The sequence below is a fragment of the Perognathus longimembris genome, chromosome 1, assembly GCF_023159225.1.
Source record: "Perognathus longimembris pacificus isolate PPM17 chromosome 1, ASM2315922v1, whole genome shotgun sequence".
Classification (NCBI taxonomy): Eukaryota; Metazoa; Chordata; class Mammalia; order Rodentia; family Heteromyidae; genus Perognathus; species Perognathus longimembris.
In genome coordinates, this window is record NC_063161.1 from 85,410,511 (window position 1) to 85,425,712 (window position 15,202).

At 39.1% G+C, this 15,202-nt stretch overlaps 1 protein-coding gene across 3 annotated transcripts in view; it reads right to left on the reverse strand.

Moving 5' to 3' along the window:
• Positions 1-15,202, reverse strand: part of Agtpbp1 (ATP/GTP binding carboxypeptidase 1) — a 176,994-nt gene that overhangs the window by 148,279 nt on the left and 13,513 nt on the right. For all 3 annotated transcript variants that reach the window (XM_048331509.1, XM_048331495.1, XM_048331502.1), the window contains exon 2: positions 12,406-12,470. In XM_048331509.1, the coding sequence (XP_048187466.1) occupies positions 12,406-12,437 (32 nt within the window). In that variant the 5' untranslated portion in view covers positions 12,438-12,470. The remainder of the gene's footprint in view (positions 1-12,405; positions 12,471-15,202) is intronic.

Below are 15,202 nucleotides of genomic sequence, written 5' to 3' on the forward strand. Positions count from 1 at the left end.
CAAGTGGTAGCGTACTAGCTTTCAGCAAAAAAGCTCAGGTATACCACCCAGGCTAAGTTCACGCCCCTGTCCCAAAACAAAGGGAAAAAAGGGCTCAACACTGAATCCTGAACATATTTAGAGGTATTTCTCAGAAAAGGTTCCAAGTAGATTTAGAAGCAGTGGCAAATGAAACATGGACTCTATGGCCTCCCTTATTGGGAATAATTAGTACAGGTTTAGGCAAGCCATGGCAGAGCATCACAAGGCCCAATAGCTATACCCTTAAGAACACATAAGATGATGCTAAGTGAAATGAACTCCATGTTATGGAAACAAGTGATATATCACAGTTGTAACTACTTTCAACGTCCTCTGTGTATGTGGTTTCTATTATTGATGATGTTCTTGTATCACTTTCCTATGGTTGTACCTACACTATCTCTGTAATCTTATCTGAGTATATTGGAAACCGTGTTTACTGGTATTGGAAGTAGGAAATTCAAAGGGAATACCAAATTTGAGAGACACAGGGTAAAAAAAGAGAAATAACTACAAAAGCAATACTTGCAAAACTGTTTGGTGTAAGTGAACTGAACACCTGGGGGGGGAGGGAAAGGGGGGAGGGAGGGGGGCATGAGGGACAAGGCAACAAACAGTACAAGAAATGTATCCAATGCCCAACATATGATACTGTAACCTCTCTGTACATCAGTTTGATAATAAAAATTTGAGAAAAAAAAAAAAAGAAAAACAAGAGACCCCCATATTACCACAGAAACTAACTGAAGAGTGTGGGTAAAAATATGAGGGGCCTGGGAATGTGGCTTCAAAGTAGAGTGCTTGTGTGACATGCACAAGGCCCTGGATTCTATTCCTCAGTACCACATAAACAGAAAAGGCTTGAAGTGGCGCTGTGGCTCCAGAGGTAGAGTACTAGCCTTGAGTAGAAAGAAGCCAGGGACAGTGCTCAGGCCCTGAGTCCAGGACTGGCAAAAAAAAAAAAAAAAAAAAAAGGAACATCAGTTGCTACTTGGAGGTTTAAATAAGACTGTTAAGAAATAAACGCATTTAAGAAGAGCTTAAGGGGGGCTGAGGATATGGCCTAGTGGCAAGAGTGCTTGCCTCATATACATGAGGCCCTGGGTTCGATTCCCCAGCACCACATATACAGAAAATGGCCAGAAGTGGCGCTTTGGCTCAAGTGGCAGAGTGCTAGCCTTGAGCAAAAGGAAGCCAGGGACAGTGCTCAGGCCCTAAGTCCAAGGCCCAGGACTGGCAAAAAAAAAAAAAAAAGAAGAGCTTAAGGAAATACAATAAATTAAAAACTGAAAGTAACATGAGATTTCCATATGTCAGGATGGAAAAACAGGAAATAAATAAGATAAACTCAACAATGATCCCCAACCTTTTGGTCTTGAATATTGTCGGCAATATAAGAAAAGAAAACTCACACAGTGAATAGCAGAGTTCTGAAGCAACTGGAGAAGGCAAAGCTAACACTCCAGAAAAACCAAGGAAGCTAGAATTTTAAGGGAAGACTACCAGCAAAGAGAGATGCAGACAGATTTCTGCATAGGGTTCTAGTCAAATATACAATGGAGTACAGATCAGTACTTAAATGGAGGAAACCACTCAAATTAGAAGAACTACCTAACAGGATTTAAGATAATGTTCCCAAGTACTCACACAGAGAAAAGTGTATGCTACCATGCTGAAAATGGAAAATTTCATGATTAGCACATCATTGGCAGGAGTCCATACAAGGACTTTAGCTCAGTAGTAAGGAATAATTTAGTCACAGAATGAGAATAACTGGTGACATCTGACAAATGACTCAAACTGCTTCAAAGTAATTTAACTACATTCTAGGATAAAGTACTAGAATATTTTCAAAATACAAAAATGTTTAGAATAACACAAGCTAAGTCACTGATCAAAAATTACCAGGCACAGCCAGGTATCATATACCAGATACACTTGATACACAGGAATATAGACTTAAAAATGTAAATTCCCAAAATATAAAACATCTGAAAGAAAACATTAGGAAAAATAGGCTAAGCATAAACTTAACACAAAAATTGCATGTAATCCACAAAAGAACTGGGAATCAACAGCCAATTATGTCCTTCTGATGATCTTTAAAAAGTACTGTTTTTAATATTGAAAAAAGAGACTATTTAAAAAAGTTTCTACTTCAAATACTTGATTTAAAAAAACACCTTGTATCCTTAATATATGAAGATCTTCAAAACTCATTAACAAGAATAAATAAATGGCTAGGGGCTGGGAAAATGGCCTAGTGGAGAGTGCCTGCCTCGTATACATGAAGCCCTGGGTTGGATTCCTCAGCACCACATATATATAGAAAAAGCCAGAGGTGGTGCTGTGGCTCAAGTGGTGGAGTGCTAGCCTTGAGCAAAAAGGAGCCAGGAACAATGCTCAGGCCCCGTGGTCAAGCCCCAGGACTGGCCAAAAAAAGAAAAAAATAATAAATGGCTAGAAAACTTAAGTCACAAAATAAAATAAGCTGAAGGAAACTAAGTGCATAAAAATGCCGCTCAACAGTACTAGTCATTAAAGAAATTAAAACTGAGCCAGGCGCCGTGGCTCACGCCTGAAATCCTAGCTACTAAGGAGGTCTAGGATCTGAAGATCTCAGTTCAAAGCCAGCCTGGGCAGGAAAGTCCATGAGACTCTTATTTCCAATTAACCACCAAAAAAAGGAAGTGGCACTGTGGCTCAAGTGGAAAGTGCTAGCCTTGAGTGAGCGCAAGGTGCCCAAGCCCAGAGTTCAAGCCCCACAACTGACAAAAAGAAAAGAAAAAATGAAAACCACAATAAGACTTCTACACCCAAATTAAAAGAGATAGGGGGCTGGGTAAGGTGGCTTGGTAGTAGAATGCTTGACTAGCATGCATGAAGCCCTGGGTTTGATTCCTCAGTACCACGTACACAGAAAAGGCTGGCAGTGGTGCTGTGGCTCAAGAGGTAGCCTTGAGCACAGAGATGCTCAGGAATAGCACATAGGCCCTGAGTTCAAACCCCAGGACTGGCAAAAAATAAAAATAAAAAGAGGAGCTAGAAAGAAATAACCATACCCATGTATTGGTGGTAATGTGAAAGTAAACCCCTTGTTTAATACTGGGGGGGGGGCTGGGAATATGGCATAGTGGCAAGAGAGCTTGCCTTGTATACATGAAGCCCTGGGTTCGATTCCCCAGCACCACATATATGGAAAATGTCCAGAAGCGGCGCTGTGGCTCAAGTGGCAGAGTGCTAGCCTTGAGCAAAAAGAAGCCAAGGACAATGCTCAGGCCCTGAGTTCAAGGCCCAGGACTGGCCAAAAAAAGAAAAATACTGGAGGGAACATAACACAGTAGAATCATTCCAGAAGCCAGGTGTTTTGGCAGTTTCCTAAAAAAACAAACCAGGGAGCTGGGAATGTGTCTTAGCAGTCAGTAGAGTGCTTGCCTAGCAAGCATGAAGCCATGGGTTCAATTTCTCAGCACCACACAGACAGAAAAAGCCACAAGTGGCACTGAGGCTCAAGTGACAGAGTGCTAGCCTTGAGCAAAAGGAAGCCAGGGGCAGTGTTCAAGCCCCAGGACTGGCCAAAAAAATATATATATATATTGGTGGCTCTCACCTGTAATCTTAGCTACCTGAGAGGCTTGTGGTTAAAGGCCAGCTTCAGCAAAAAGTTTATAAGACCTCATCTCAACGAAGAGGTGGGTATGGTGATTTGTGCCTATCATCTTAGCTACATGGGAAGCTAAAACTAAGTTTTCCAGGCAACCTGGGCAAAAAAAAAAAAAATCCACAAGACCCTATCTCACTGGGGGGCGGGGGGGGGGGAAGCTAGACAGGCAATATATGCCTGTCATCTCAGCTCTGGCAGAAAGCATATATAGGATTTCAGTCCAAGCCTGGGCAAAAAAAAAAGTGAGACTCTGTCTCAAAATTAATCAGAACAAAAAGGTACTGAGTTCAAACCTCAGAACCTCAAAAAAAAAGTTAATATAGATACATCAACCATTGTATTACTGGTCAGCAAAGAAGCATAAGCTCATACCAATGTTTATATACAAATATTTATAACAACTTTATAATAGTCAAAAATTGAAAACTCAGTTGTTAAATGAACAAACTGGTTTGTGAAAATCTACCAATGGAATACTACAAATAACAAAGTATGAGTGACAGATATTCTATTGGTTAGTCAGACTTTTCATTACTATGACAAAATGTCAAGCAAGAAAGATTACTTATTTTGGCTCATTGATGCAGAGGTTTCTCTCCATTATGGTGACAAAGACATAATGGCTCACTGCTACTCACATCATTACAGTCAGAGAAAAAAATACGCATGCTCTCGGACTTACTCCATTTTTCCCTATACATGGGTTCTGCCAACATCGAGGCCATATCTTCCCCTACTAGTTAATCCTCTCTGGAAACATTCCCACTAACACTATTCCCCTCATTACTTCTCAGTACATTCAAGATAATCAAGATTAACCATTTAAAAAAAAAAAAAGATTAACCACTAGCCACACTCCAACAGAGATGATTCTTGAGCAAATATGAACTACAATGGTGTTAAGAAAAAGAAACCAGATTCATACTCTAATCTTCTCAAAAAAAGGAAACATAAACTATATGTTTCCACTTATATAAAGATAAAAGAGGTTTGAAAAATCCATAATCAATAGTAACCTAAGAAAATAATAAGTACCTGGTTGAAGGACACAGTGAAATGGGAGGATTATCGAAGGGCAACAGAAAACATTTGGATATGATGAATGTTTTAGTATTTTGACAGATATGGTAAAATAGGTAAAAATATATCAAACTATATACCTTAAACATATGTAAAGTCTGCCTGTTAATTATGCCTCAATAAAACTGTTTTAAAAATTATATGTAAGCCGAGTGCTGTAATCCTACCCCCTCAGGAGGATCAAGGTTTAAAGCCAGCCTGGGTAGGAAAGTTCATAAGACTCTGATCAGAACTGAAGGTATAAGTCGAATGGTAAAGCACTAGCCTTGAGCAAAAAAGCTCAGGCGCAGTGCCCAACTCCTAAGAATTGGGACACATACACAAAAAAATGATAGGTAGCCAAATGAGAAATAATGGCAAAGTGAATGAGGGGGGAAAAAATTAACAGGAGTGGTTAAAGAATGTAAAATGAAATATATAGTATAATTCTTGCCTTTTAAGTAAATCAAATAAATAGCAAATCAAATAGTAGCCAAAGAATAATTCCTAAATATTGGATCACCTTGTGTTTAAATATTAGGGAGTAGAGGAGTTACAAATTCAAGAAAACAAAATAAATAGATTAAAAGCCCCTTAGAAGAAAGAAGATGAGTAAAATCTAGAACACAAGTAACAGAATGGGTCATGCTCTGTTGCACAAATAACAGGAGAGGAAGTAGAGGATGAGATCCAATAATAGGAGGCACGTAAATGCAGGGCAAGACATAGGAAGGTAATTCTATTTCTCTTAGACATTCTCAGGGTATATATATGATTTATATCAAAACTTCAAAGGTTTTTCAGGACATAAAGAAAGTATAAAAGTTTTTAAAAAGTGTAAAATAGCTGTTACAAAAACAAGGAAAAGGTACTTTCCAGACTAGGTCTCTATACGAGTCTGGTTAGTAGTATGGCAAAGTCACTCATCCTCCAACATCAGTCAGAAGAACAAAAAGAAAGTCATCAAGAATAAGGACCTTGAGAGTTTTGGGAAGATGGTGGAGGAGCAGCAGAGCCCTATCTAAGCTCCCTCCGAGAACCCAGTTTTACTACTCCAGAGAAACGTTTACGCCTAGAAAGACAGCCCAAGTAAGTTATAACAATATAGAGATTCTGGCCAGAAAGGAAAATTCAAGGCAGCAGAGCTGAGAACTCAGATCTGAGCTCCGAGTGGCTCCTGCCTCCATGCCAGAGCCTCTGCAGCGCCTGGCACTCCACACAACTACAGCACACAGTGGTGACCAGGAAGAAATCCTCCAGACGGTGCCAGACAAAAGCAGATTGCAGGCTGAGTACCAATGGGCAGAAATTGCAGGGAAAGCATGAGTACCCCACGAAAGACATTCTCATTCACACCCACAGAGCAGCATTTGGAAGGTGGCCCGTCCCCCACCACCAGAGTGAAGCGCCTTCTTTGACTCTAGCATAGACTGGGTCAGAGCAGACTGGAAATAAAGCAGGCCAGGGGAAAGCAAGGAAGAAGGGAGCCATCTTTGAAAAGAGCAACTCAACAGTGAGAGCCAGCTCCACCCAGGAGGTCTCCCCGCACAAGTAGGAGGTTCTTTCCCCAGGGCAGCGGCTCACAAATTCAGGTAAACTCAGCCAAAGGTGGCCCACCCTGCTCCCCAGGCACTGCAAACTCCTCAGCAGCTGGAATTTCCAAAATCAAACGGAAAGCAGCAATTTCCAAAATCAAACAGAAAGCAGCAGCAAGGAGCTACTGGCCGCTCAGAACAAACAGACAGGAGAAGCAAAAGTTCCCAGGACTGATCAACAAATGTCACCATCAGAGGGTGCCCAACACCGACACAGCCAGCTCTGCCCAGGAGAAGGTCTCCCCACCCAGGTGGGAGAAACTTCCCCAGGATGAGAAACTTTCAGCCAGGTAAACAAAGCTGGCAGCATAGCCAGAGGCAGACATTAAAAGCAACAACCCCACAGCAGACAGGAAAGCCAGCAAAGATGCTACAGCAGAAAAGTCCCACCACGAGTGCAGAGACCAGGCAGCAAGAGCTCCACAGGACCCATATCACTTGCAGACAGGACCAAGCCAGACCACGGCTCAGAACACAGAATGTTCTGAAAGGGCCGGGACCAGACAGCAGCAAAGGAGCTGGGCAGCACAGAATCAGAGAGCAGAGGCCAGCTGCTGCCGCAACACCCTACCACAACACCCTGCCCCGGAGAGACCCCAGAGCACTGAGGGACACAGGAAGACACCAGAACAAATGAGTAAATCACAACGAAATATTACAAATTTCATGAAAGGTCAAGCCAACTCGCCAGCTCCCAAAACCAGCGCAACCGAAGAAGAGATGGAGTACTTCAGACTGATAGCAGAAATGACTGAAACCATCAAGATTGAATTCCAAAAACAATTTCAGGAAAACAGAAAGGAATTCTCAAAGAAACTTCAGGAAGTGAAAAAAGAAATGGAAAGAATAGAAGTAAAAACAGATACAGTCCACTCCTCATTTAAAGAAGATCTTAACATCCTGAGAACCAAAATGCATGAAAAAATAAAATCAAAATTCAACATATTAAAAGAAGAAATTACCACATTGAGAGCTGACCTAGCAACCATAAACAGCCCACTTTCTACAATGCAAACTACACTGGAAGCTACTTCTCAAAGGATTGATCATATGGAATCTAGAATCTCATTTCAGCTGATAAGGGTCAGAAGATATGACACTCCAAGAAACTGTCAATCTTCATGAAAGACTAATCAAGGAGATAGAGGACAAGGCGAAGAGATATAATCTGTGTATAATTGGAATAGATGAAGGAGAAGAGTATCAGAGCAGAGTTATACAACACATATTCAATAGAATTATTACAGAGAATTTCCCCAATCTCAAAAGGGAAAACCTTACCCAAATAACAGAAGCATATAGAACACCTAGCATACCAGACCCTAGAAGAAACACCCCCCACACACACATCATAGTCAAGGCTTCAGATCTTAACAACAAGGAACATATCCTGAATGCAGTCAAAACAAAGAAAGAACTATACTGCAATGGATAAAAAAGATCAGAATCACAGCAGGCCTCTCCACACAAACTCTCAATGTATGAAGAGCCTGGAAGAACACCATCCAAGTCCTTAAGGCCAACAACTGCCAACCCAGACTTAGATACCCAGCAAAATAAGAATCTACTTTCAATGGAGAAACCAAAACCTTCCACAATAAAGAAAAATTAAAGAAATATATGAACAAAAAGACATCCCTACAGAGAACTCTAAGAGGAGAACATCACCCAACAGAAAGCCAAGATCAAGGAACCCCAATAGTCAGAAGCCAATAAGAAAGCATGTTAATAAACACAAGAAAGGAAAGAAGCAAAACACAGGTTAATAGGAAAATGGAAGGGAAAAAAACACACCTATCCATAGTAACTTTAAACATCAATGGACTCAATTCTCCCATCAAAAAAGAACAGCAGAGTGAATCCGAAAACAAGACCCATTCATCTGTTGTCTTCAAGAGATCCCTCTCACAGGAAAAAACAAAAACAGGCTCCGAGTAAAAGGATGGAGTAAGGATCTTTCAAGCAAACGCACCTACCATCCTGATTTCAGACAAGCTAAAATCTCATTAAAATCAGTTCAAAAAGACAAAGATGGTCACTACATATTAATATAGGGAAAAATCCAGGGAGAAGATATCACGATGATAAACATATACTCACCAAACAAAAGAGTCCCTAAATATGTCAAACAAATTCTTTCAGAACTACAAAAGATAGACCCAGATACAATAATAGTGGGAGCCTTTAATACTCCACTCAGTCCAAGAGACAGATCCAACACACAGAGGATTAGCAAGGGAGCTGAAGACCTAAGTAACACCATATCCCAAATGGATCTGACAGATCTGTACAGAGTATTTCACCCTACAGAGAACCAATACACATTCTTCTCAGCGGCCCATGGAACACACTCCAAAATAGATCATATCATAGTCCATACAAAGAGCCTCAGCAAATTCAAGAGTATTGACATTATTCCATGTATTCTATCTTATCACAGTGGAATCAAGCTAGCCCTTAATAACAAGGGATACTGCAGAAACTACACAAATACTTGGAGGCTAAGCTCCTCACTACTAGCTAACATTTGGGTCACAGAGCAAATTAAGGATGAAATTAATGAGTTCATAAATCACAATGACAATGAAAATACATCACAAAGAAACCTATTGGATACAGCAAAGGCAGTGCTGGGAGGCAAGATCATTACCCTCAGAATGGAATCAGATCAGGTGAGTGACTTCATGATGAAGTTAAAATGGCTGGAGAAACAAGAAAAAATTGAATCTAAAAACGACTTGGAGGAGTGAGATAACAAAGACCAAAGCAGAGATAGGGCTGGGAATATGGCCTAGTGGCAAAAGTGCTCGCCTCGTATACATGAAGCCCTGGGTTCTATTCCTCAGTACCACATAAATAGAAAAAGCTGAAAGTGGGCTGGGAATATATGAAGCCCTGAGTTCGATTCCTCAGCACCACATATATAGAAAATGGCCAGAAGCGGTGCTGTGGCTCAAGTGGTAGAGTGCTAGCCTTGAGCAAAAAGAAGCCAGGGACAGTGCTCAGGCCCTGAGTCCTAAGCCCAGAACTGACAAAAAAAAAAAAAAGCTGAAAGTGGCGCTGTGACTCAGCAGGTAGAGTGCTAGCCTTGAGCAAAAAGAAGCCAGGGACAGTGCCTCAGGCCCTGAGTTCAAGCCCCAGGACTGCCAAAAAAAAAAAAAAAAAAAAAGCAGAGATACATGAAAATTGAGAATAGAAAGACCATCCAAAAAATAAATAAAACTACAGAAAACTACAAGCTGGTTCTTTGAGAAAATAAATAAAATTGACAGACCCTTTGCAAGACTTGCAAAAAAAAAAAAAAAAAAAGAAGAAGAGACTCATATCTGTAAAGATCAGGGATTCCACACAGGAAAAATTACAACAAATGCACAGGATATTCAATCAATTATAAGGAACTATTTCCAGAACGTTTACTCATTTAAGAATGAAAATCTTACAGAGATGGATCAATTCTTAGACAAGTATAAACTACCCAAACTGAGTCAAGAAGAAATAAACCAATAACCTACAAGGAGATGCAGGAAGTAAGAGCCTTCCAACAAAGAAAATCCCAGGCCCAGATGGATTCACCAATGAATTCTATAAAACCTTCAGGGAGGAGCTAATATCAATGCTCCTCAAACTCTTCCACAAAATAGAAACAGAGGGAGAAACCCCAAACTCATTACATGAAGCTAATATCATACTCATCCCCAAATCAGGCGAAGACCCAACAAAAAAAAAAGAGAATTACAGTCCAATATCACTTATGAACATATAGGCAAAGCTCAACAAAATATTAGCTAACAGAATCCAGAAACTGATCAAAAAAGTATACACCATGATCAAGTAGGCTTCATCCCACAGACACAAGGCTGTTTTGTTTTGTTTTTAATTTATTTTGTTTTGTTGCCAGTCCTGGGGTGTGGACTCAGGGCCTGAGCACTGTCCCTGGCTTCTTTTTGCTCAAGGCTAGCACTGTACCTCTTGAGCCACAGCGCCACTTCCGGCTTTTTTCTATATATGTGGTGCTGAGGAATAGAACCCAGAGCTTTATGTATATGAGGCAAACACTTTACCACTAGGCCATATTCCCAGCCCATAAGGCTGGTTTAATATTTGCAAATCAATAAATGTAATTGACCACATTAACAGAGCTAAGACCATGAATCACATCATCATTCTCAGTTGACGACCAAAAAGCCCTGACAAAATACAACACCCATACACGTTAAAAGCCCTGGAGCGAATAGGAATAGAAGGAACATTCTTTAAAACAATAAAAGCCATATACAACAGACCAACTGCTACTATCAGATTAAATGGGGAGAAGCTAAAAGCATTTCCCCTAAAATCAGGAATAAGACAAGGATGCCCAATCTTCCAACTTCTATTCAATATTGTGCTGGAATCCCTAGCCATAGCAATAAGGCAAGAAGAGGGCAGTAAATGGTTCCACACTGGAAAAGAAGAAATCAAACTACCCCTATTTGCAGATGACATGATCTTATACCTGAAAGACCCAAAACACTCAGCCCCAAACTCAAAGTAGGTTACAAAATCAACCCACAAAAATCAGCAGCTTTTCCATACACCAGCAATGTACAAGCAGAAAATGAAACTATGGAAACAATACCATTTGCAATAGCTAAAGAGTAAAATACCTAAGGATTAACCTAACCAAAGATGTGGATGACCTATGAGAACTATAAAAATCTAAAAAGAGAAATCAAAGAGGACAGCAGATTTTGACCCCTTTTATCAATCTCAAGTCAGATCAATATGCCAAGTGCTACTAGGAATTATTATTTACTCTAGATGAATATTACTTGCAGTGATTCCAACTTGGCCTAAAACAACAAAAATACCAACAAATATCTAGTGAAATCTTTTTTAAGAGGAAAACAATAAATGAAATTGACATTAGAAGCAAGAGATTTAAAAACTCTTAAGTAATGACATTCTTATTAGTGACATTCTAGTAGTCAAATAGTTTAGCTGGTTAGTGCAAAAAAAAGTTACTTATTTGACTAACCTGAAAAAGACTGATTTTTCTTTTGAAATACACACCAAAAAAAAAAAAAAAAGCCGAAATCTCTTTCTATTATAAGTATACATGCATGTGAAACAACATAATTTGTTCTGGTATACAATACAATTAGTAACTACAAAATTTACCAATCTTAAAATAAATCTGATCTAGGGCTGGGGATATAGCCTAGTGGCAAGAGTGCCTGCCTCGGATACACGAGGCCCTAGGTTCGATTCCCCAGCACCACATATACAGAAAAAAACGGCCAGAAGCGGCACTGTGGCTCACGTGGCAGAGTGCTAGCCTTGAGCGAGAAGAAGCCAGGGACAGTGCTCAGGCCCTGAGTCCAAGGCCCAGGACTGGCCAAAAAAAATAAATAAATAAATAAATCTGATCTAAATAACTAGATCTACACTACTCATTATATAAAAGACTTGGAATGTATCTACAAGTATGAAACTGTACACATTTAAGCATAAAATTCAATATTGCTAATAAAGAAGTAGTCTTTGTTATTATTAAGCTGTAATTTACTTAGCCACTTACTCTTGGCAACCCTCTAAAAACATTATCATTAAAATAATTGTACAGGTGAACAGCTGGACAATCTATTCAAAGCTGTACAGTTAAGAAAATTCCAAACCCAAACAGGTACAGAGTGTGTGTGTGTGTGTGTGTGTGTGTGTGTGTGTGTGTGTGTGTGTGTATGTGTCTTGGTTTGGGGGCTTGAAGTCAAAGCTGGTAACTCCAGATTAGCTTTTTCACTCAAGGTTGGCACTCTACTACACCTCCACTTCTAGCTTTTTGCTGATCAGTTGGAGATAACGAGTTTTTTGGATTTGTCTGTCTAGGCTGGCTTCGAATCACAATCCTCAAATCTCAGCCTCCTGAGTAGCTAGGATTATAGGCATGAACCACCATAGGCATGTACTTTAACTGGAAAGTTAAATATTAATTAAATAAATTTATATCAAATCTACAGAACCTGGCATTACTTACACATAAATATTTTAATGTAATAATTTATGGATATTAATGTCAAGTTACAATACCTTTTCTCTGTTACCACTTTTAATTTGCTCATCTTGAGTTACTTCATTTCACCATGGCAGATAATCTAAAAGAAAGATGTTAATGATATTAAATATTTCTGTCTTCTATACTTTAGACATTATAAAAGTAATATAATTGAAGATTTGTATCATCGGCAATACAAGGTAACACTGGAAATTAATGGAATGAGTGAGTGTTCCATGTTTATGGCAGGTTAATTTACTGTGTTATGTATACCTATTAAGATAGAATCAGTTGCAAAAATGTTACCAAAATTCTGAAACTACAAAAGTGCAGAAACCAAATCGGGAAGTTATGATCTTCATGTTAAAATTTCTTTTAAGACAGTTCCAATATTCTTCCTTTATATAATCAAACCAACCATACCATCTGTGATTAGTAAACTGAATTAATTCACCAGCATTCACACACAGCTCAATTCTGGTAATTATGTGGGATTATTTTTAAATGAAAACATTTTTAATTAACAAAAATTGCTTAGAGAAAACACTTTCTCTAATATTGTCTTATTTAATGTTTACATCCTTGGAAAGTATTCCATACTTTAAAAAAAAAAAAACATATCTTGGGGCTGGGAATATGGCCTAGTGGCAAGAGAGCTTGCCTCCTATACAAGAAGCCCTGGGTTTGATTCCCCAGCACCACATATGTAGAAAACGGCCAGAAGTGGCGCTGTGGCTCAAGTGGCAGAGTGCTAGCCTTGAGCAAAAGGAAGCCAGGGACAGTGCTCAGGCCCTGAGTTCATGGCCCAGGACTGGCCAAAAAAATAAATAAAAATAAAAAACTCACCAAAAAAAAAAAAAATCTTGATTTTAAAATTTTTATTTATTTATTTATTTATTTATTTATTTATTTATTTATTTATTTATTTATTTATTTTGCCAGTCCTGGGCCTTGAACTCAGGGCCTGAGCACTGTCCCTGGCTTCCTTTTGCTCAAGGCTAGCACTCTGCCACTTGAGCCACAGCGCCACTTTGGCCGTTTTATATATATGTGGTGCTGGGGAATCAAACCCAGAGCTTCATGTGTATGAGGCAAGCTCTCTTGCCACTAGGCCACATTCCCAGCCCAAAACATATCTTGAGTTACACAATTTTTTATTTTTCTGATTACCTTTAAAACTATTCACCCAAACTTACCATGAATAACTTTTCATTTTACTTACCAACAAATGAAATAATTATTACAAATCTAACAAGTCTATCACATCCTTATATGATATTTACTATATGCTAAATCTAAGGGTAAACCAGCATTCAAAAAAGCAGATTTTAGGTTGTTGCACTTGGTAAATTTAGAAGACACAAGTACTCCAAAAGTTTTTCTTCACAAACAAACCATTCAATATACCAAATTAATTAAGTCAGTGTATATCCAAAAGATTAAAAAATACTCATGTGTATTCAAATGTACTGTCACTGTAATAAACATAAGTAAGTCATTTCTACTTGTTGAGTGACATGACCTCTAAAATTACATTAACAATATGGGTCATGAAAGGTTAACTGTGACTTTTGAGTTTTTTGGTACAGTCTTTCTCCAAGTAGGAGGTGGCCTCCAATTCACAATCTTCCTGCCTCAGTCTCCAAAATGGTAGATTAAAAATATGCACCACCATGCCTGGCTGTCATTAGATTTTATTAAAATTGAAAAGGTAAATGTTGGGCACTTATACCAAAGCTGATTCTATTCAACAATTAAGAAATTATTCAAATTTGCAACTCAAACTAAAATACCTTCACAGTCATTTCTCTCCTCTCTTTCCCAGGAATGAATTCAACTAAACAGTAAACAAGAAAGAAAGAAAAAAAAAAAAAGAAAAGAACAAGGAAGACAGACATACAAAGAGAAAGAAGAGAGACAGAGATTGAGATGAAGGAAGGAAAGAAGGGAGGGAGGGAGGGAGGAAGGGAGGGAGGGAGGGAGGGAGGGAGGGAGGGAGGGAGGGAGGGAAGAGAAGGAAGGAGAAAAAAGGAAAGAGTTTGGAAAGCAAGAAGGGAAGGAGAGAGGGAGGAAGGGAAAGAGATGAGGGGAGAGAAGAAAGGGGGAAAGGAGAGTTAGGGAGGAACCATGGGGTAGAAGGGAATGGGTACTCTATACACAAGAACCAAGAAAACTAAGTGCCAAAGCTAAGTAAACTTTTTAATTTTACGAGTAACTTTCTACCTCCTCAACAGATCCATGATCCAGTATTATGGAAAATGTTCAATAACCAGACATTTAAGCCCTGGAAAACAATCTAAAGAAATATATATAAACTACCTCAAAAACTTCTTCTTTATGAAAGTTAAGTACCCTCTCACACAACAAAAAATAAATAAAAACCCTCAACTCTATATTCCTTGAACTAAACCAGTGCATTCCTCTACACTCTGCTTTTTACTACTAAAACCTAAGAGCAATCCAGAGTAAGGAAAACCCTTTATGAAAGTTTGTGCTCAGACAGCATGATGTAATAGAAAGAGCAGGTAGCTAGAAGCAAAAATGTTACACTTCACTAAGTGCCTTGTTTTTCACAAACAACTGTAACAAAGCAAGAGGGGCCAAGGAATCTTAAAACATATGCATGAATGACACTGACCACACATTTTGCATTCTATTTTTCCCCCTTTCTGGGTCATTTAAGCATCACAAATCATGTTAATGTTTTTGTATCTTTAGGAAGGAAAAAGCAGCTACTGGTCCATCCTCCTCCTGAAAGCAGCAAGTTCATAGTCACTGCCAACACGTCCCAGCAAGTTTCCCTACCCCAGTCTATCAACACTGCTTACTATC